The sequence below is a fragment of the Schistosoma haematobium genome, chromosome ZW (assembly GCF_000699445.3).
Source record: "Schistosoma haematobium chromosome ZW, whole genome shotgun sequence".
NCBI lineage: Eukaryota > Metazoa > Platyhelminthes > Trematoda > Strigeidida > Schistosomatidae > Schistosoma > Schistosoma haematobium.
Genome location: NC_067195.1, coordinates 39,661,604 through 39,686,630, shown reverse-complemented (window position 1 = coordinate 39,686,630; position 25,027 = coordinate 39,661,604). Strand labels below are relative to the sequence as shown.

General features: G+C 32.5%; 1 protein-coding gene across 3 annotated transcripts in view; it reads left to right on the top strand.

Moving 5' to 3' along the window:
- The window catches only part of TUBB4A_1 (Tubulin beta-4A chain), a gene marked incomplete at its 3' end in the record, with an annotated part of 42,453 nt that overhangs the window by 15,000 nt on the left and 2,426 nt on the right, over nt 1–25,027 (top strand). Inside the window, exons 1-6 of one of the 3 annotated variants that reach the window (XM_012938290.3) lie at nt 9,474–9,568; nt 10,174–10,638; nt 11,601–12,385; nt 18,491–18,539; nt 20,066–20,122; nt 23,544–24,008. In XM_012938290.3, the coding sequence (XP_012793744.2) occupies nt 9,512–9,568; nt 10,174–10,638; nt 11,601–12,385; nt 18,491–18,539; nt 20,066–20,122; nt 23,544–24,008 (1,878 nt within the window). In that variant the 5' untranslated portion in view covers nt 9,474–9,511. Of the gene's footprint in view, nt 1–1,469; nt 1,513–1,551; nt 1,667–9,473; nt 9,569–10,173; nt 10,639–11,600; nt 12,596–18,490; nt 18,540–19,598; nt 19,925–19,965; nt 20,123–23,543; nt 24,009–25,027 lie in introns of those variants that run through there. The other 2 variants (XM_051211347.1, XM_051211346.1) reach the window with 2 other exon arrangements.

Genomic DNA, 25,027 nt, shown 5'->3' with positions numbered 1-25,027 from the left:
CTAAACTAACTATTATATATCAAGACTCTACAGAAAATAATCCTTCGGGGATTTCCTCAGAAAATGTTTACAAACCATAACTAAAAATGAAGTTTCTTGAAAATTAATTGGGCAACTATGAAGGTGCAAAAGTCCTAGCGCTGACTGATAGACAATGAGTGACAGACGAAGGTCATTATCGTTGAAAAATAACTTCAGTCAGTGAGACACCCAAAAACATGATGGGATGATCAGGGTTTTTATCATAAATAGAGCAAGAACAAACATTGATGCAGAATAGTATGAATTCATATTATTTCGAGTTTTCTCGTCAGCTGCTTACAAACCAGAATTGTGATAGAATTTTTACATGGAGATAGTGTGAAACAATTGACATAAATGAGTGTAAATAACGTGATTACAATAATAACTATATATATATGCTAGAAACAGGTCAGAGGTCAAAAGAGGGGGGTTAATCCAGGGTGGGTGGTGTAATAATTTAGTGAAGTTCATAAATTGTGTGATAATTGTAGAGATTAGTGGAATTAAATAATGATAAGGTAGATTACGTAATAATAATTAAATAGGGTTTGGAAAGTTAAGATGATTTAAGAGGATCAGGTGACGGAAATGTGTGAATAAAATTTATTTTAAGAATTCGGTAATAGGGGGGATATAAATTATCTTAGAATAGGTAAATGAATAAAATAACCAAAACACAAAACAAACAGAAACAAAAAGATTACCAGGGTAGTGATAAGTTTATTAAAGTCTCTTTTTGGATGCATAAGTCCGGTTTCAGTTTCTTAATTGCAATGGCTTCAGCAAAGCGGAGAGTGGTAGTAGTTCTTTGTCTATTGATAATTTTAAACGCGCGCATAATATCGACGGTATGCCCGGTGTCAAGTAGATGCCGAGCTATTGCACTGTTAAAAGCTTTAGTCCCTCGCAGCGTCAAGTTCTTCGGAATATGCTCAGAAATGCGAACCTGTACTCTTCTCTCAGTTCTTCCAATGTATGTGCTACGGCACGTACATGTGAATTGGTAAATGCAGTTGGAAATCCTCAATAGTGCTCATTCAAGACTCACATATTCGAGGTGAGTACGTTATTATCTGGAAATTAGTTTGAAAATCGGTTGTCTGTCGATTCACCAACAGCTAATTACCTAATGTTCCCAGTAGGCAACTGATTTATTCCCAATTTGATTGACTACATAAATTACAGCTGTCTATAGTTACCTTGTTATCTATCAGTAGTTCTACAGCAGATGCCAGGTCACCAGTAAAATCATCTTCACAGCGAACGAAACTCTATAGCTAACCAACTGAAGACTACTTTTTTGTATATAAGTTGGTCGAGGTAATTGATAATCATAATTTTTCCAATTTAATTGACCAGTTTCTGACTAACTATGTAATGTATTTAGAAAAGTAATTCCTCATGCCATTACTATTCTTTTTCTTCCTTCTCTTTTCTTATACTAGGTAAACTGCATTTGTCCGAATTGCTATTTAATTCAACTGTTTAGTAAGTATGACCTATCTAATGATTTTTCTTTGTCTATAGTTCGATTGACTGATTAACTGTCAGATAATAGGTCACAGTGACTCATTACGATAACGTAATCTAAGAAAAATCAGTTGAAACGGATCAATAAACGTTACTGGTTTTATTCTACATGGTTTGTCTATTAAATGACTATGTAAATTAATTAGCTTGTAATATTTGATGTATTTTTACTTGTCGAATTGATTAATTAGCAAACTAAAATCTCTTATGTTTGTTGCGATTTGTCCGTATTTCTATTCGAAGCTTGATTTTTAAAGAGTACTTGGAGAGGTGATCAGTCAGTCAATCAATCAAACATAAGAATGGATGGAATAGAGATTAAAGGTGTATGACATAACTTAGTTGAACAGTCAATAACTTCGAAGACTGATTTCGTATCTTCATTCGGTACCTCTAATGATTTATTAACAAATAAAACTATCCTAGATTTCCAATCTACACGGTTCTATGTTTTACTTAGAAGTTTTGAGTTACTAGGGTATTGATTATTCGTATTTAAAACAATATTGGATAAATAAACCTATAACCAAGTGGTTATGGTGATTATAATCTGATCTTAAGTGTTGATAAAGTTCTTTTGGTTCTAAAACCACCAATATTCTCACTGGCTCTATCTTTTAAGTGTTTATGTCTACTGCCTACCCCTTATACTCCTTGATATTATTTCAGTGACTGAATAAAACCACTATAAATATATAAATTTAGAGAACGACAATCTAACCCATCTAAATGATTTATCGCCTTCCAAACTGGTGAGATTGTTAATAATTCTCTCCACCTAATTATTAAAGTTAACAACTGTATTATTGACAGGAGTAACTGAAATATTCCTTTCGAAACTAATACAACGAAGTCTAAAAGATAATTAGTCTGGAATAGTAATACCCAGAATTATACTTGACCTAGATCCATGACTATGGATGTATTTACGTGTAAACACTAGTTACCAGCTTTAAAATTCAAAGTACTTTCCTATGGCTATATATATAGGGGAGAAAGTAGGAACGACCAAATGAATGTATAACATCAGTCTTCGAAGTTATTGACTATTGAACTGAAACGTGTCATCTAATTTTATTCTTGATTCAATCCAGTCTTATTGAACTAGATTTTTATTTTACATTTTCGTATTATCACTGATACTACTATGATTTTAATCTATTTAAGTGAAGAACAGAAGTTAAATAGACTTTTTGTCACAGTATGATTTAATTTATGATTGTTTTGAGCAGCTAGTTAAGAATTTTTTCTTCAGTGACGTTAACCACACTTGTTGATGAATGTACATAATTAAAATAAGACAAAACGAGTACTTTTAGATCATACCAATAGTTTTCGTAGGACCAATGTGCTTTTTTTAGAAAAAAGATACAGGAATTTATTAATATCAGGTGTTACTAGAACATTTTGTCACAAGACTTACCATAACTATTTGTACTTTTTCTAAAATATATGAATTAGCGATCTGAGTTTGAATCATCACATGATTGTACTATCTCATTCCTGTCTGTATCAGTATTCTTCATACTTTTAAGGATGCAACTTTTAATTAAAAGCGTCTTGCCGATTCTTTTTTGATTAAAGATTTTTAGAATTTTATGAAAGTTTCATCTGATATTCAGTGAATGTGAAGTGAGAATTTGTACATAATCTTGGATCGAATTGTAGTCAAGGTTGTGAGTAAGGAATAATCATACAGCTATTGATAACAGTTGGAACTATTCTGAATACGTTTGTATTCTAACTTAACTTTCAACAAAATTATCAGAACTGAACGAAGGAATAAATCGATAACTGATCTTCATCAAATAAGAAATTATTGAGGATGCTTAATCGATTTGATAAATGAACATTCGATCGTTCTGAAACAAGAAAATTCCCATTTAATTTAAGACTATTGTAAACAAATAAGGGAATAAAAAATGTCTTAGCTTTCTTATATATATAGGTTAGAATGTCGTGAAGGATATGAAAGCTTAGTCTAGTGAATCACAAATATATCTGCTACCTTGACATAGTGCTTGCGCTTGCATATCGCGATGACTCAGTTGAGCTACATTGGATACAACACTAGTTCCTTTAAGTGATAGCATGCCAGGAAGGTCGGTTGGATAGCGGTAAGAATAAAGGGAGGAAAATCAAGGCTCAAGGAAGAATCGGTGATGCCGACTGTACTGATTTCCAAAATACAATTATTATCAGGATTGTGACAGAATTAAGGTGTTTTCCTCATACAACCAACATCTGCAGTGATTATGCCTTCCAGTGATGTAAAAAAGCGGTAAGGAAAGGTAGGACCTAAAAATGATACGTCTCACCTTGCACCACATATTTCCTCTGTAAGGAGCAAGGTCTGTTCACCATTAAATCACTTTGTTTCTACATATTTCTACTATTTAGACTGCTGGCTCTCATATTTTATCCTTAACTTTATCAACATGTGCCATTAATGCTAACGACTCGAGTTTGCAAAGTACTATCCCTAATTTCCTTGAACGGTGCTTTAACCTACACATTATATTTTTTTAAAGATTGTACACTATACCAAGTCGAGCATCATGCCTTACTGGTTAAAACCCTTAAATCTCATGCTATCGATGTATGTTGCGTTTAGAAAACACAAAAATGATCCTAGCGTGATCATTCACTTGATTTCACTAAATCAGTGTGAATATTCAACGTGATTCGCCGTTAGTATACCTGGAAACTAAACAGCAAATTTTTAGGTCTAACTCAGTATGCGAAACAATTAGATAGGTCTTTTGTTGTTCCAACCCAAAGAATGGACAACACTGACAATCTCCTGTAATTGTGCTCAGATGCTCTTATTGCTAGCAAGTATACACTTCAAAAGTAGTCTAAACTGGCAACCATCAGCGGCAAGACAACTATAAATATTACTAGACTATTTAGCTATCCAACATTGTTGGACAGGCTTGATAAAAGACTGAAAATTTTAGAGTACAAATGTTGACTTCAATCATACCGAATTAGACGAATGCATTTCCACGCATTTTACTGGATACACAAAAGTCACAACAGGAAGACTCATTAAATGTCAATTCGAAGGTGAAAAGGTTAAGGACTTACTCATGGAAGAACCGGCAAGACATCCAGTCAATCGTAAAGAAACAATTTACTCTAAATAAGCTTGAAATGATATTCGAACAGCAGTAAATATATCGATTATCTCTAGCGCCAACTTAAATCACAGGGTTATGGAAGACTAGAGGATTTCAGTCCCATTTACTTAATTGATAGATACGCGAAAACTCATTCTTTAAGGCTTAAAGATAGACGAGTAGCAATGGTACTTCAAAACTAGATTAAAAACGTTCATGAAATAACCATGAGGAGTGGAGGAAAACGAAATCAAAAGAAATAAAAAAACCGTCGCGAAAGATGACGTTTATCAAGAGAACAAGTATTCAGAAGTGATTTGTTTGTGAAACTACTTTGGTGAGATACAGAAACACTATTCAATGTCAGTCCGAGAGATTAGATCGGTGATAATGACATTTTAAGAAACAGTCCAATCGCCCTCCTAGTATCTCCACTACCCACTGTTTTCAAGCAACACGAATAAGAAACTGCCATAAGTCCTTCCAGTCTTGGTGGGGCTGAGAGGGCCACTATTAATTGGAAGAGAGGGTGAGTGGTAGGACGTGTTAAGTTAAATCTAGTTTAGGTAGCTAAATTGATTGAGATACTATCGAGAGTTTGGGAACTGAAAGGAGTCCCACACGACTGTTTTGATTACTGATAGTGATAGGCACAAACCAATTAGTTTGATTAACATAGTGTTTGAAATATTAGCCACTGTAATCATCCAACGCTTCAACAGATCTCCCTAAGCTTTCATGTTTATTGATTATTGGCTAACATGAGCGTCAAGATTCTAAAAGTCCAGTGATTTTCTTTGTGTTGCCTCTGTCCAAGATTCTAATGTTTTCCCGGTTGAAGGTATAGCCACATGCACTCATATAAGTGAAGAGTCGCTGTGACATTTGATGATCAATTGGTCTACATAAAGACGGAAATGAAGAGGCCAGGAAATTTGTTTGATATAATGCTTTATGCAGTTAGAGCAGCTTATTTTATAACTGATGTCAAGGTTGGCTTATTTTGATTTATTTTATTTTTTTGCTTCGTGTAAGAACTGAACAAGTTCTTAGTTACTTTCGAAAAATTATAATTAGTTTACTTCCACCTGAAATTTTTACTGATGGTTTTATCTCGAAAGACAAAGAAAGCTTTACTATTAAACCAACCAGCTCAGTAACTTCACCAAAAAACAGTATACTTAATTTCAGTTATCAATAAAACTTTTAATATTTGACAATGCAATCAAATTTATCAGATTGTTTGTAAGCTATTCTTTAAAAGAATTTAGATGTTCCTTAACAGAAGGCTGTTAAAAAGACATTCATTTTAGAACGTTGTAATCCAAACGTTCATTTATGAATGTTCGTATCCAGCATGTTCTCAAGGTATACGACATCATTCATAGGGTTATGTTAAAATGAATCTGAATTTATTTGAGTTTCATTAAAAATTCATGTTTAAACAATCGATATTATGGATTACCAATGCACATTTAGTGTTTCTACAAAGAAATGTAATGATCGTTCTGGTTCTATGATTTCTTATGTATTTATTTTAAAAAAAATACGGTGAATAGATTAACTTTTAGGTCAGTTAATAGAAAAATAAAACGCCATACACTATATCTCATGAACAGAATGATTTATTGCAAGGTGTTTCTTTTTAATTTAAAGGTCAATCAATGAATAAGAGTGATATATAGGAGCTGATTGCTTCTATTCGAAAAATCTCTCATCATTACTTTCTATGAGAGTAGTTCGTGTTTACTAGATTTTATGCATAATAACAGCCATTGATGCTTATGTTAAATGTATTCCTTTAACGGTTTTAGTGCACCGTTGATTCATTGAACGAAACCATAGATAAAGGTGGTTTAATATGATATTAAATTCATTATTTACTGGATTAGTGAGTTAGGCTGTCTCTACCCGATCGGTTTCATACATACAATAATTGTGCGCTTTCCCTTAATTTATTCAACAGACTTTTATGTTTAGTTGAATAAAAATAATTTCTTCAGAAGATGATGGCTTCAAAGAATTCACTATCATATAAATACATATAGTAAGATAGAGTAGACAAGAGAAGTATGATGATTCATTATAGTTATAATTTCTATGAGATAACTACACGAAAAAAGTTTTATTAAATTTATATCTATAAATTCAAAATCACAAACAAGCAATAAACTCAACATTATAATCAGAGAGGGGTGGTAACTAGAAGTCAGATCCAGAACATGCGTTTCGTCCTACCTGCGTCTCAGAGTTGATGTTCACTCCGCGACTTGAACCCATTGCCGTTCGCTTCAAATGCTATTGCGTTATACACTTAGCTACTGAGTTCAGATAGCTGTTGGTTTGTATAATGAGGTTTAATTCATTTGTATTTTTTGTCTATATCTTCAATCGTAGTCCATAACATCAATGGGAAGATTCAAATAACCAGTGCCAACAAGATAAAGTCAACAGTTTTGTCTAATTTCGCAGCTTAAAAGTCCAAGTTTATAGGGAATAAAGATTATTCGGGGAAGGAAGTCTTCATTTCTACGAATTCTTCTATTTAAATTGGGTCTTAAGAGAATAAGTTTTGTTTTATAACAATTAGTCCCTTTGATAAATTTCGATAATGATATTAGAAGACGAAGATTATCAGAACTATGTGATATATTAGCGCAATACATTTCGAACAATCTGGCTATCCTCTGAAATTGATAAATAGATGGAAAGTTCATGGTACAGCGAGACCTACTGTAGCCTCGGTAGAGAAAAAGCCTGTCTACATCACCTTACCATTCAGAGGTGATTCAAATAGCCTTTTACTGAAACAACGACTTAAATCAGTCATCAATAAAACCTATTGCGCAGCAAAGGTCATCATCAAAGAAAGAACAAGGTGCATGCTTCATTCAAAACCTAAAGTACATGGAAACGATTGCGTCACATCCCACTGTGTTTACCAATTTAAATGTGTGTGTGGTCACACATACATAGGGAGGAGTAATCGTGATCTCAACATTAGGGTGAGTGAACATGTACCCAAATGGCTTCAGAAACAAATACAATCAAGTGACCCAATAAGAGCAGAGGATAAACATCCATCATCCTCTATTGCTAAACATATAATTGAAACAGGTCACAAGATTGATCTAAATTCAGCTTTTGTAGTGCTGTATAAAAGTGTAAAAGGGCGTATACTAAGGTTCATTGAAGCCTTAGCCATACGAAAATTCAAACCCCCTTTATGTGTTCAAAAACAGTTTGTTCTTACCTTAAACCTACCCTGGTAATATTGACTTATTAGCCAGAGTGATTATGTTTCGCTTTGTGTTCACATTATTATTATTATTACTCTTATCATTATCCTTATCTCCTCTTACCCCGTTTCCTGTCTAGTTGACCTTTTATTTTTATATATAAATGCTCTTAACAAGTATGTGTGACCAGACTGTTCGAAATGTATTGCGCTAATATATCACATAGTTCTGATAATCTTCGTCTTCTAATATCATTATCGAAATTTTGTTTTATAATCAATTCTAATTTCTCACAAATCAATGTTCGAACTTTTTAAGGGTAATATTTGAAAAAACTTGAGTTTTTGTGATAGTGAGACTTAGTTGTTTAATTAAGAGTATTTTGATTTGCGGTGATCTACTTGATGAGTATTGGTTTCAGTTTAGTCAACTGTTATTGATAAAATCATAACATAGAACTTGTGTTTATATACTATGGTTGTAAATGTTGTTTAGGCTGCTAAACAAATATATGCTTCTAAATGAGCACGAATGGATGACCACATTATTGTATTGATCAGATGTATATGGCTCTTAAGATAATGTACAGAAAAATGCATGACCTCAATAAATAATATTAAATATGTAACAGCAAGTCAACTGACTTAAATGTAAGTACGCCGAAGACAAATAGGTATCTGAAAATAGTTAAATTTTCATGTTACACCATTTTGGTGTGCGTATAGAACAAACATAACTGTCTCACGGAAAGTTTGTTTGCATAAATTATCTTTGAGAAGAGCACTTTTAGATCAAGAAGTTAGTTGATTTCTATGTCATCTTACTGATAAAATTATGGTCAGAATAATTAGTATTGTCATTTACAATGACTTTGGAATTAAGACATCACGTATCAGTCACATGTTAGTTACTTTTCTGGTTCATTAACTATCTAAAGTTTGTATTGGTCTCTTATATTTCCCAGATAATCACGTTTTAGGACATGTAAAATTATAAATTCGTTCCACTTTACATTACTGTTATCTGTCAGTTATCTTGAAACCAAACTAACGTTTGATAGATTATTCCTAAATGTGAATATTATTGTTTCAATACCAAGTACCTAAATAACCATTTATTTTAATAACTGATAAAACAGGTTGATTTGATCTTCTGAACAGAGAATAGAGCACTAAAGATCGTCAGTCTATAAACAATACCTTATATATCAGAAACAACATACAAGACGAGGGCGTTCTTTAGGAGACCATAATGATTACATATTACGATGAATTTCATTATCTCATTAAGCTGCTTCTTAATGTCACGAGACTTTTCTTATTAATTTTCTTGAGTAATATTCTTCTTCTTTTGGGTAGAAGCATTGGAACTAACCAATAGGATTCGTTGTGTCATTCACAATAACACATTCATTAAATCAAATCAACTTTGAAAATAAACAAAAGTCTACCAATTGTAAATAGAGGAGTTGATTTGATACCAGGACACACAAAGATTAACTATAAAGCACACACCTTTAAAAAATATATAAAAAGGATATTATTAATAAATCAGAAGTAATTAACTGACAAATAAATTGGAATTGTTCATTATAGAATGCGTGAAATAGTTCATCTTCAAGTTGGACAGTGTGGTAATCAAATTGGATCTAAGGTAGATGTTATTTGAAAAATTCTTCAAGATAAACTACTTTTTTTTCATAAAAAAACTGTGTACTTATACAAATTTATCTATATCTCTTTCAAAGTGGATAAATTTGTTATGGGTTGTTATGGTCTCTCATAAACTAGAAAAACTTTTTTGAATTAAACTTTAAAATACATTCAGGCAACAAACAATTTTCTGGATGCTCTTTTATGTTCAGATTACACTACTTCCACGTCGGGCTTAGTAGCTGGGTAACAATATTAATTCTCACGCACACAGAGTGTAGTTCTGCATAGATAAATACAATTACAGAAAATCTGTTTATGACTTATTTATTAGTTCGAAATAAACGGCCCGGTCAATGAACACTGATTTATTACACGTTGTCAACGTATTGTTTCATTTGTTTTTAGTATGGATGAGAAATATGATGACGATTATTTTGAATCAAAATAACTGTTATATCAGATTTTCTCGTCCGTACATCCAAATTACTTTATCAGTATGATGATTGCATAATGAAATGAATCAAGAATTTATGTCAGAAAAAACATATTTTTAAATAAATGTCTATTGTTTACGTAAATTATTATAGTGCTTACTATTTCCAGTTTTGGGAAGTGATTTCTGATGAACATGGAATCGATCCAACAGGAGCATATCGTGGTGATTCAGATCTCCAGCTGGAAAGGATTAATGTTTACTATAACGAAGCAATGGGAGGAAAATATGTTCCACGTGCAATATTAGTAGACCTGGAACCAGGAACAATGGATAGTGTCCGTGCAGGTCCTTTTGGCCAACTTTTTCGTCCAGACAACTTTGTATTTGGACAAAGTGGTGCAGGAAACAACTGGGCTAAAGGTCATTATACTGAAGGTGCCGAACTTGTGGACTCAGTGTTAGATGTGATGCGTAAGGAGGCAGAGAACACGGATTCTCTTCAAGGTTTTCAATTGACTCATTCACTTGGTGGTGGAACTGGTTCAGGTTTGGGAACATTGTTGATTTCGAAAATTCGTGAAGAGTATCCTGATCGAATAATGAACACATTTTCAGTTGTTCCATCACCAAAGGTAAATGACTAATTCATTTTGGTATGTCGATGTTCAATACTTTTTACATAAGGTTTTGCTTGTTTTTCTTTACTCGGTAAACAGTTGTTATTAGACTTGGCATTAACAATCTAACCAACTAGTAGCTACAAAGATTATTGAGACATCCGACGTGTCAATAGAGACTGATCAGACTCAGCCCTAAATATCAGTAATAAGAAAAATTAAGACCATTAGAATAATAGTACTGTGATTATAAGTTTATTAACCAACGAAATAATATTCTAGTAGATATTAAGAATATCCACTTTTGATATTTTAAAGTATCCTCAACAATGAATGTAAAATACAGCTTTTAATCTCGGTAGCTTATCTATCATTAATAACTGTCCATTTCTCGCAAAAAATGCGAAAATTTTTGAATTTGTAAACCTTACCAAGAGCTTCATATAAAAGTATTTATTCACACTGACTGATTGATAGCCAGTATAGTTGAGCTACATAAAAAAAAACAAATCTAGACACAGATACTTTAGTTATTAAAATCGTCATTACATGTGGGTGATAACTTATTCTAATGGACTGGATTTGAATAAATTAAATTTTAGAAACTCTTGTTTCCTATATTTGAACATATTATTAAACCATTTATTTTCATTAATTTAAAGTCATGAAATAATTCGTGATTTATGAAGTGCTTACTGACCATTTAGTATAACCTTCTTCTAAGGGATTACATAAACCAACAGATTGGTGATGCGTTTTGCATCTAAGATAAGGAACGAGTAGAATCTACTGCAAAATTTTTATGTGAAAATACAAATATTATTAGGAAAAACCGGCTGAAAACTCTGTTGATACTGGTGATGACCAGTGAACATTGCAGAAAATATTTTAACTAACAAAAAGTATTACGTATTTTCTAAAGAAGGTAATTTATATGATTTTAGAGCAAAATTAAAGATTTTTTCTTGTTTTTTAAGGTCTCAGATACTGTTGTCGAGCCATACAATGCTACACTGTCTGTACATCAACTTGTTGAGAACACTGATGAAACGTTCTGCATCGACAACGAAGCACTCTATGACATCTGTTTCAGAACACTGAAGTTAACCAACCCCACTTATGGAGATCTCAATCACTTGGTCAGTGCAACCATGTCTGGCGTGACCACCTGTCTCAGATTCCCTGGACAACTGAATGCTGACCTGCGGAAACTGGCAGTGAATATGGTCCCGTTCCCTCGACTGCATTTCTTCATGCCAGGATTCGCTCCACTGACAAGTCGTGGCAGTCAACAGTATCGCTCATTAACTGTGCCTGAACTGACACAACAAATGTTCGATGCAAAGAATATGATGGCTGCCTGTGATCCTCGTCATGGTCGTTACTTGACAGTGGCGGCGATCTTCCGTGGTCGTATGTCTATGAAGGAGGTGGATGAGCAGATGTTGAATGTGCAGAATAAGAATTCGAGTTATTTTGTCGAGTGGATTCCGAATAATGTGAAGACGGCAGTATGTGACATTCCTCCTCGTGGTTTGAAGATGTCGGTGACTTTTATTGGTAACAGTACGGCTATTCAAGAGTTGTTTAAACGTGTTTCTGAACAGTTTACTGCAATGTTCCGTCGTAAAGCGTTTTTACATTGGTATACAGGTGAAGGGATGGATGAGATGGAATTTACTGAGGCTGAATCAAATATGAATGATTTGGTAAGTGAATATCAACAGTATCAAGACGCGACTGTCGATGATGGGGAATTTGAGTAGTTTCCCTTTCACAGAAATTTCCGTGTATTGATCCATCGTTCGAACATACATGTTGGAAATTACTTACCACTAACTTGAATTAATTATCTTATTGTTTCACACTACTTACCAGTAGTTAGACGTCTCTATGAAAATTATATCATTTATGCATAATTGCGAATGAGGTTTTTATTCGACATCCAACAAATAAAATTATCTATTTTGCAAATAACTTGTTATCACTAGTCTTCTTTGTTTGTGAACATATGTAATCACACAAATGTTATTCATCAGTATCAGATACGTCGTCAATTTAAATGGTGTTCCTATGTGTTTGCCTTGCACTTTATAGAACAATATTAGAAATGTAATAAGTATTACTCCATTACGAATAGTAAACCTTTTACATCTTAAATTAATGATTTTCTTAGCACATCAAAGACTTTCATCAGTGATCATGTTATACAATTTTATTTCGTGTGAGTGGCTGGTGTTTGGAACATTGAACTGAAAAAGATCGAACAAAGAAACAAATATGCTGGAAAAACAACAAAAATTAGATAATATTAGATGTATATTTCTACGATTTAATGTTTAACTAAGAATATTTAACAATCAACAAGGGATTGAAACATTAATTTTCCGGTTTTAATGCCATCATTGTATGATTACACGACTTAAGGATGACCACTAAATTACTAACTTTCTTCAAGATATATTCCCCAACTTAATATTCAGAGCTAACTGTGTCGAAGCTGAGATGGATCCTTATTGAAAGCAATGAATAATAGCCTCTACGCATGTCAACTTAAAACCGTTGATTGGGATTTAGTAGTTCAGTTATAGAGTGTTTTTCTTTTGGCTTTTGGTTCTATGTTTGATCCTGTGTGGCTTCACAGGTTTTCAATTTTAGAAATTTCCATATTGTGAGTGAGAACAACACATATAAGCGAACAATATTGTTTTCAATAAGATCGTCATATATACATATGAATATTATTGTATATTGAAGTTCACTAGTTCTCTAGCTGATAACAGTTTTTGTTGAAAACTTCAGAATAAATTAAACCTCCATAAATATCTAGTTGACTAATGGGATGAATAATAAAGAGTAATACTTTGATAGAAGCTGTATTTGTTCTATTGATGAATCTTTAAACTCTTGACACTTCAGATGAAATTTATTTTCCAAACTAAGTACCGACAGTTCGATTTGAAAATAGTATTAAACTTTGGTTTTCAGATGACACAATTTTTAGAGTTAAATGACATGTTAAAGATCAAGAATAACCAAACAAGATCGTGGTCTACAGGACAAACTGTGAGCCATATGTAAAGAAATTCTAACACTTCACTTCCACCTGAAGTTTGTGGTGATGATGTCGATACTCAACCAAAATCATTCACCTGAGCTACAAACCTTCTTAACCATCACAGAGATGAATATATGTGGTAGTACTAAGGAGAGCTCTTAAAATTTATACTATTCTATAAGCTACTCTTTGGATCAGGAATAAACAGATGGTAGGAATGGAGAAAGAAACAGAAATTTCATTTATTTCAGTATCTGGTCTGAGTATTTTATCGGAAGCTCAGAATCTCATGAAAACCGACTTAAAATTTAAGCATCATTCAAAGCAAGTGCACAGGACCTTGAATCTATTTGAAGTTCCTGGCATAATATAGCGCTCGCTTTAATATAATCAATTATGGATTTTCCTCACTTTTGCAATGAGTACCCTGAAATATTTCTGTAGTCAGAGTTTAATATTTCAATTTTAGTCCCACTAGCGTGGGGAATACTGTTCACCGTAAAATAATTATGGTAACTGATGATTCATTGTCATAATAGACATTATTTATTTGAAGTGTTGATATGACTTCTAAATAATGATTTTCATATATAGCCATAAATAAAACATTATTTTGGCAACAAAAATTTATCCATCAAATAATAGAATACAAGAAACTATCGAGGCGTTTATTTAATAAGCTTAATGATTAAAGTCATGATTAGTATAGTAGATTTGCAGAAACTGTTGGATTCTCTAGTTTTCATCACTGTATAAGTAGTTAGATCACCACTGAAAGTATGAATCGCTGGACAGATCTTTCGTACAAATATTAGACTCCCTAACAACGTGCATCCATGATCCCCCCTCTATGCATCAAACACAGGCCTGGAAGTGACTGCAGAGTATTATTTATAGTATTAGTGGATTAGGTTATTTTATGAGCGTTGGTTTAGTAACTGAAGCATAAGTGATAGTTCATTCGTTCTGATTTACTATCTTGGGGAAATTGAAACTTGTTCTAAACGGAATTTTAGTATGTTTATTCAACATTTAGTAAGTAAATAATACGCCCTTAATGTTTAGTAATTAAAACTCCAGACAAAAAGCGCATAGTAAATGTAATAAAGTCAATAATAATCGAAATATTTTGGTTAATCAAATCAACTATGCTGTGTTTTTTGCATGTTAGTCAACAAATATTCATGAAAACAATGTGAACGTAAACAAATTTATTGATTTTTATTATTTTTAATTTAACTGAATTCCTAATACCGAGAACTGATCGAAAATACCTTAATCAATGCACTGGACATAGCAGTGTACTAGTATATGGAAAAGGTCAATATCGTCTTGCATACAAATGGCACGTACACAAATAATCAATTAATGACTGAATCGATTTGTTATAAATGTCAATAAATACCTTAAGTCGTATATCCGTTTCATTTTAATATGGTAGTACATAATTTAAATGAAATGGTAGAACTTTGGAACGAATTTGAAAATATTACAGCCTTGATTATGGGTCTTGACAACTAGTTAAGTATGGATTGGTTGAGGTTAGACATTAACACCGTAGGATGGTGGCTCAGTGGCCCAGTAGGTTAAGCGTTCGTGCGCGAGACAGAAGGCCCTGGGTTCGAGTCCCGCCAGCGGGATCGTGGATGCCCACTGCTGAGGAGCCCCACAGTAGGACTAAATGGCCGTCCAGTGCTTCCAGGTTTTCCATGGTGGTCTAACATCAATCGGTTCATGATATCAATCAAAGACTTAATAACCTCCACAACCCCTATACTGATAACTGGGTGATTAGTCATACTTTAGTTTTACATGACCAAGGTCATTGTTAGAAACCACTCGGTTGATCCTTATTGATGTTCACCCAATATCTCTCTAAAACATTCCACTGGTATCTATGTCTTAAAGCAGTTAAGTGGTAATCAAAATCTGTTGCACATTTGTATCAGTCAGAGTAAACTGTTCATTTAGTGCTGCCGTACATTTAACGATTAAAAATTTGATTTGTACGGTTAGCTCAATTCCAACTATTCTCGAGATTATTAATTCACTAAATTTGAGAACATTTTCGTATGGCTTACTTGTAGAAAAAATAACTGGTCAAGTGACCTTAACACAGTGCTATTGGCATTTATTTTTATTTTCACTAAAAGTTCTCAAACTTTAATAATTTGACTAAATAATTATTGCGAAGCAAACAGCAATGAATAGTTTTATCTTCTCGCTATTATATTTCTTTACAAATAGGTTCGGTCGATCTGCCTTGAAATCTTAATTAATCCAACCAAATTAAGTGACTGATAATTCAACCTTTAGTTGTTAAACTAATCTTTAGTAAACGGTATTTGTAGCTTAGTCTGTATTTCACAACTTGGTCAGCACTGTTCATAGATTAGTTGACTCAGATTCATAGATTAACATATTTTATTAATATCTCATGTAACTTTATTGTTCATTACTCATTAATTGACATTATGAAAATTGGGAGTTGAAATGAATGTATAAATCAACTAAGAAATCATGATTTCGTGATTAGGTGGGATAATAATTTGGGATACATAATGACATGAATATGATTAAAACTCCTTGTCATAAAATTCACGAGGCAATGTACTGTCGGCGGAAGGTGCAAGTCCGAATTTCGATCTTAGGAATAACTATAAGGGAGAAGTTCTGGGACAAATCGACACATCTACCAAGTACTCTCATGGTTTAATTATCTGTTTATTCGATTTCCCGAATGATTGAAAGCCACTATCAAGTATGAAAATTATTTTTTAGTTTTGACTTTAGTATATAATCCGAAGATGAAGAGCTTAATGTGCTGGTAGATGGATGACCAGTAAAAGATTATCATAATACAGATACTTTTTGACGATTATCAATTATCAGAAGGGGTTTTCTGGAGATTTTAGAAATTTCACTGATTGAAATCATGAGTCGATTGAAGCTAGACCACCATGGAAAACCTGGAAGCACTGAACGGCCGTTTCGTCCTAGTATGGGACTCCTCAGCAGTGCGCATCCGCGATCCCGCACCCCACGGGATTCGAACCCAGAACCTACTGGTTTATTTACTAAACATGAGAAAATGATACAAATAGGAGCGATATCTAGGTACACCTTGTTAAAATTCTATCGATTCGTTTTTTATTATAAGTTATCCTAATAATTATTGAATCAATTTCTCCACTAAGTAAAATAGGGCAATGTAATCGAAATGATTGGTATATCTCAATGCAGATCAATACACAAGTTTAACTGGATAGTAAATGGAAATTATCGATCACTGAGCAGTTATTTCACTGAACTCAACAATATTTACATCTAATCTGTGTTGAATACAATATTTAACTCTCTCAACATAAAATGTCAGCCACTGAACTATTGAAAACAGTTCTAATGACAAATGCAACTCAAGACAAATACTATTAACCGTGCAACTGTAACCTTCTTACAGTATTTACAGGCTGTATTAGGATACTAGGAGTCAGATGGTTAATGAGATCCCCCTAATCAGAATAATTAAGGCATCGAAGTAATTCCTGCTACAATACTTAACTAAGTCAGCAAGAAGAAAAACAACTGAGGTATTGGGTTAGAAAAGAAAACAATGTTTCTTAAGTTTAATTATTAACTACTTTACCAGTAATGCTCATGCTACCCTATTATTTGCATTTTCTTTATTCAAAGCCATGACAACACATTATTAAAGTTATATATATATATAGTTGTAAGACCTTATTCAGATAGAGTGAAAACAATAAAGTGAATTGAGATTTTGATAACAATCGTTTTATTTTGTATTTTTTCTATTGAATGTTTGGTTGTTTTATTGAAGCGCAAGGAGTGGGAAAGGTAGAGAGAAGAAAAGATTGAGTGACCTATAATTTTTAGGTTGATGATTTCAAATTCAGTTATATGCAACTCTTCTCCACTTATGTAAAGATGATAATTTAGACTGAGAGTTAATCATACATTGTACATGATGATGGGATATAGTGAAACTGATTTATTCTGTTCAGGTTTGATAAAAAAAACATTTACTCATTTGCGTTTCCATCGCCACTTAAGTTCAAAGCTTATTTATTCAAATATCACAGAACTAATTGAAAGATTAACAGGCACCTGCAAGCTTTAGCCTATCTATCGTTATCTCGTGTGGGTATTTATAAGTCTCATCAGTTGGCAGTACTGATCAATCAGATTGGACCTCAGTCTAAACGATTAAAAATTAAGTCTTTTGTTTGAGGTTCATATAATGAGTAGTGTGCCACGAATGGTGTAACTCAGTTCGTCTACTTGACTAGTCACATTTAAAATGGTTTAAGTTATTTAATTATTTGGGCTGGATAATCTTGGGTGCATTATTGATGATTTTAGTTCCAAGAGATTAAAACATCCCGCTGATAGTTATATGGCTCGTATCTAATTTATGAGAAGCACTAATCATTATATGGAATTTATAGCTACTCACGTCACTCAAGCAATTCCTAAAACTCATATAAACTCGTCAAATTTCGATAATGATTGCTCAATCTGTCTTATTGGATTTCGAATTTCGGTAATTACTGTCTTGCCTCCTTTATTTTAAAAAAAATATTTATCATCAATGATCATGTACACGCATATACTTAGTCTTGATAACCCTTGTCATATTAATTTTTCAGTCACTAGTGTTTCTGACTTAATATTCGGTTTAATTTCAGTACGAATATGGTTATAAGTAACTGATGAGAACCGGTGAAATGAACATGAATTTATATATTTTTGAGCCACTTAATATTATCTTATTCAATTTCATAAAAGATACTCATTGTGTGAAACTATACTTCTGTCTTTTGCTAAATATTCAGTAGTAATTTTCTTTTAAATGTAAAACGCATGAAACCAAAAATGTATGATTTCTAAAAAATATGGCTATCAAGAAATGAATAAACATCTTACTATGAATGATAAAAATCATTTAAATCAACCATTGTTTATCAAGCTTGCTGAAAAGCTTTGGACTATCCGGGTAGTTCAGTTTATTGAGTTGAATCGTATTAGCAAATTAACAGTGACTTAACTTGTGTGGATATAATATTATAGTCTGCTTAATTCAATATGTCAGTATGGTCAGATTCTTTGTACAGAAAAATACGCGTCTCATATATATATATTAACCAGAATATAAATAAGTTTAGAAAGTCTACTGAAAATTGTAATGATATAACCGCTACCAGTTAGCCGATGTATTATTATTTCCTCGAAATTACTAAGGCATTTCTTAGTCGGTTTCATGACAGGGCAGTTTAAACTTAACAGTATATTACATGTAGTCTTTTTTAGAATAATTTGTTTTCATAAATGTTTCTTTTGTGCTCTCAAAATTTCCATTCCGTTAACAGATTACAATTAACTATTTTTATTAACTTATTAATGGTGCTGTCATACAGTCACTTTTAGACAATCTGTCATTAGTATTCATATTAGAAACAGGGATTCATTTTTCATCATATTCATTAGGGTTTGGGCAGAAAACTGAAGGTATCATCTATAAGATTTTCTTATTCTAACTTTTATATAATATCAATTAAATAACTTATGTACTTTTTTCTGCGGTTAGAAGTTTATTTTTAGAACCAAAATTTATTCATGGAGACCTTTTCCAATAAGTAGAGAAAAAAAATAGAGGATAGGTAAGTCAGAATGTACTATTATAAAATTTGGTCAACATTAATTACTCAAATCTTATTTTCCTTTCGCCAAAATTACTTCTTACAGGACAAGGTTATACTAACAGGTAACCATAGTCACCTTTGTCCTATTATGTTTTTCACCCTTTTTCTTTAACCTGTACAAACTACAGTAAGTATACTTGAACATAAGGTATCTGGGGTGCTGAGAAAAATTAGGAGTGAAAATTTTGTTTGGCCTAATTATCGGAAATCTAATAAGAATCTCGTTATATTTTTATTAAATAGGCATATAGTACGTGTACAAATTTGTGGGTGTGCATGAAATCAACCAAGACATCTGAACAGATGTTTCTTATTAGAATGAAATGAAAGTTTTATAAATAAACAAGGATGACCATCCTTCCAACTTTTTAAAGTATACCAATGCATTTTGCATTGTCGTTCGTTACTTTATGAAAGTATCTACTCATGTGAGCATGTGTAACTGTGACAATGAAAACATTATCTTTAAAGTAAATTGGATGATACCCTTTCAAAGTGTTGATGTTTTCTTTTGTTTTCAGTAACCAATAATTAATTTTTTACATATTAAAAAAAATCTAGTAACCAATTATTGATGAAGAGGAAGTGAAATCAAACTATTTAAGTGATAAAACCCATATGTAAATTTTTATCTCAACAAACTGAAATTGTTCTATTAAAGATGCGTGAAATAGTACATATACAAGTTGGACAATGTGGTAATCAAATCGGGTCAAAAGTGAGTACATAGTTTTAATTTAAATAACTGTCTTATCATGTAGAATATCATATATAAGTTTCTGTTTTTAACAAATTGTCTCCTTTACATGTTAAACTCTTCATGTCACTTTTTCTGTATAGCTTAACCAAATCTGTTGGTCTATTTTAAGTGTTGTTATTCTTTAGTCTTGAGTGCTCATCGAAATGATTCAACATGACAATCCGGTTTGACTAGTATATTAAGACCACTTTAACAGGGATTAACAAGGAGATGTATTCTTAGTCTTTATATTGTTTTTCTTAACTTGCCAAATTTAACTGTCAAGTTAGAGAAGTTGATCCTGAAAAACAATAAGTAGAATTTACAGTCTTTTAGAATGACATTTCAGATGAACTGACGAAGGATAAACGTGCCTTCAGAGTCCCTAACAACATTTCTTCATTTCACGGAAAGCAAAATCTGTGCAGTGCTTATATTCGAATGTTATAAAACTCTAATTTGATAGCACACGAAAATTCAATGATACAACACTAGTTCCTTTTTATGCATGAGTTCATCAGAATGTATTTGGGATAAATTTTACTGTTCTGTAAACTAAATAACTCTTGACTTTATCACTTTAGGTACTATTAGCTTATCTATTATCGAACAAATTAATACCTAGTAAACATGAGCTGAAGCTATTTAGTTTGTTTCTATTACAATTCACATACAATGAGATACTTTAGATCTGCTTCATTTTGAGGTCTTTACGATGGTAACTCGAGATAGCACTTAAATGCAACTTTTAAGAAGTCTCTTGAATTAATCAGTGTCTATTTCAAAATGTCTTGTTCTTGTTTCGCTATCACATAATAGCTTAGAAGATAACAATGTGCTTATTGAAACGTCGATTGTTCCATATGAATTTTAGTGATAACTTCAAAAAGATCTGGAAAACGCTACTTCACTATTTTCTCGTCTCAGCAAAAATATTGAACAGTGTTAATCATATTCTTAATTTTTTTTCCTATCATAAATTATCAAATAACGCTTCATTATTTCCAAAAAATGACAATTTTTGTACAGTATCTAAATATCTTTTTAGTAATGGAGCGGAAAGTTGTGACTTCTACCTTGCTGTATTATTTGTAAACAGATATACGTAGTTAAAAACAATAAAAGGATTGTTCAAATGAGAAAATTCTCATTGTTGAGTGGATTCTTTTGTATGACACAATCAACTAGCACATATTCTACATTCTCCGAGTACATTTACTATCATTTTTGTATTAGGTAAACGAATTTTCTCGTGACATATAACTATGGTTAAATAAAGCGTTCATATACACAGAGATTTTGATATGTTTGCAACACATGTATCGAACGAAATTCAATTCTTCCGGAGGGAGGTGAGATTGAACTCGCTAATTAAAAGGAACAAAGTAGGGTTTAAAATTTGCCAGGAATCAGTGAAACCTGTAGGCTACAGTACGTTTGGGTTTGTGTAACAAAACATGGTTATTATTCTAAAAAACAAACAGTAAATAATAATAACCTAATTCATAACTGTTTTGATCCATGTTTATGAATTCTCAACACAACTCAATTACAAACGTTTCACTGTTTTACTTATGGAATCAAGAAACTGTTATCACTGATGTCATTCACCTAATTTTTACAGTGAACTGATCGTTAAATGTTTAAAATGACCTTGATCCAAATAATAATTGTTGGGAAATGCTAGGGGTGGTTTTCAACTACTCATATTAGTGAGTAGTATTTGTAAGTACTATACGTTGCACTAAGCCAGTGTAAATAGAGCCAAATGACTTTAACTTTTCAACATTAAAAATACATTTGAAAAGCGTTTGACAAATGAAACAATTGCATAGTTTAAGTGTTAAAATATGACTTTATATAATTTCTGATAATTCACGTTGCACGTAATTGTTTGTATTTCTTTTGATTTAGATGAAGAGTGATATAGCTTTGAGATATTAGTTTTCACCAGGTTAACTGCTTTTGATACAATTAGTGAATCATTTATTTCACTTGACCAGAAGCATAGAAAAAAATAATGTAAACCCGTAATCACGAATGACGTTAAGTACTATACCACATTCCATTTGTTGTATCATGACTTGTAATCCTACCCAGATGTTGAAGTTAATGTGAATGAAATGCAAAGTGACTGAATCGCTTCTTTATACCTTAATAGTATGTTCACAATAAAGCATGGATTTGTACTACAAATAATTGTATTTCATGATCATCAAACTTCATTTTTTAGATTTTTCAAATCAAGTAATATTTTACCTGAGATAAGGCAGTCAATAAGCCTATGAGACGGTATACATTGGTAGTGGTAACTGCCTATTTTGAATACAGTTTTTATAAGAGCTTTAAGCTGTAACAAGTTGGTCAACAGACTCCAACCCAGTTGTGGGGTCCTCATTAAGTCTCAAGGTCTTGAGTCTGAAGCACATCCGATTTCAAGACAATTCAAAGTACTTGAGTAAGAGTTTGGTGTCCCTCGGTTCAACCCATTTATTCAAGGATTTCAATTGGAAGTAACCGTTCAACTAATGAAATCAAAAACCATCTTCCTCCATCTCATGATCGAAAATAAATGAAATCAGTGTAAAGCTGCTCTTGAATTAGAAATAGAGAACACTTAAACTCAATTCAACTATTACTAACAAGAATAGGGGCATCATTAATTTTGTAATAAATTAAACTCGTTAAAAGAAAGTGGTTGATGAGGTTGGAACAGAAGAGTGCTTCACTCAACATGAATATCATAGAAATAATCATTTTGTTCAGTTTAATACATAAATAAGGTGTTTGAGTGTCTGAAGGACACATAATTTGCGATTTGGCTTTCTGAATATAAGAAATGACAAACTAATAAGTTGTTTCCCTAGCCCAAACAAGTAAACTTTTTATGAAGTTTTGGATGGTTCATGCATAATTTTACATGCAATCTCTCCACTTACAGCGGCAAAGTGATTTCTCAAAATACTTCTAATCAGATAGAGTTAAAATCCAAAATAACAACCTGAATTCCCGATGGACTATCGTGCCATTTGCTGATAGTTTCAACCAATGATGAGAACATGCACAACACGTTTTTAGTAAATATGGTGTGATTTTTAAGTGAGTACAAACAGTTGACAGGAAAAGTGTACCTCTATCTCTAGCTTTTAGAAATTCATCATCAGAATTCAGCTACAAGTTTAGAGAAACTAGCTTTCTCTCATCCTGAAACATGAACCCCTTTTCTTCCCTATTATTATTGAGTTAATTTTATAAGTATTCATCTTTTAATCCAACTACTTCACTGAATTTATTGATTTGAAACAGTTCTCAGTAAATTAACGATAAAGTGTACTGAAAACCTCGAATATTTATATTATCAATTTTAATAGTCGAGTATCCTAATTGCATACTTTTCTAGTTTTGGGAAGTGATTTCTGATGAACATGGAATCGATCCTACGGGAAATTATACAGGTGAATCTAATTTACAGCTGGAACGAATTACAGTGTACTACAATGAATCATCTTCTCAAAAATATGTTCCGCGTGCAATATTAGTAGACCTGGAACCAGGGACAATGGATAGTGTTCGTACAGGTCCATTCGGAAAATTATTTCGTCCAGACAACTTTGTATTTGGACAAAGTGGTGCAGGAAACAACTGGGCTAAAGGTCATTATACTGAAGGTGCCGAACTTGTGGACTCAGTGTTAGATGTGATGCGTAAGGAGGCAGAGAACACGGATTCTCTTCAAGGTTTTCAATTGACTCATTCACTTGGTGGTGGAACTGGTTCAGGTTTGGGAACATTGTTGATTTCGAAAATTCGTGAAGAGTATCCTGATCGAATAATGAACACATTTTCAGTTGTTCCATCTCCTAAGGTGAGGCAAAACGTTTTATACAAATTTAATTCCTAAGTTACTCTGTTCAGTATTTACGTCGGCAACATTTTATCTCTTGAGAAATCTAAATGCAAGGAAAGTATAAAGAAATATATCTACATTCCCCAAAATATACTTCTAATACTTATTAGTTCTGATACATCCACGAAGGATAGAAAATAGCTCATATCCATTTGATTGTTTTTTTTAAATAAGCCTAATGATCAGACTACGGCATACGTAGATGATAAAATTTCAGTGTATTAATGAGTACTGAGCACTGACTCCTGGAATATCTGTTTAACTACTAATACAATAATAGTTACAGAATTTAATTATCAAGTCAAAGGTTCTTTCACAAATCTTCAAATCACACCCCATGTATCAAAATCGGGAATATTAACGTGTTTTTAAGACCACAGAAGACAGAATGGGGTTTACCTCAATACTTCACTAGCTTTAATTAAGTTGATTTCTGAACTATGGATACGAAACTTACTTGAATTATCGACTAGAGGAAGTTTTCTAGGCATTCTCGCAAATTAAGAAGGCCCTTCTATACTCATCACAGCATTCTGGCAATCTGGTGTTCCAGATAAGCTTATGTAAGGACCGGACTGATATTTTGAAGTTTGAGAGTACAAAACTGGTTGTAATCTGGTTATGTTTTCTAATACCAGGTAAGGACATTTTTTACTGAACATCAAAAGTTTTTTAAATTTTACAACATCACATGATTAAATATGATTATGAATTAAAGCGAATGAACGCGCAAAAGCTACGCCTTGATTTATTTTACGTATAATGGCATCCTTAAATCTAGTTTTCTTTGTGTTCATCCCTAATCCTTAATAAGAGAACATATTTAGACTGTTAGCACTATTACTATCTAATTAATATACAACCATTGTTACTACCTCGATTACTATTGAGACTTTGGTTGACCAATAAATCTCATATTAATTCAAAAGATGATGTAGAGAAGCATAAATAATGAACTTAGTTTTTTGAAAGATAGT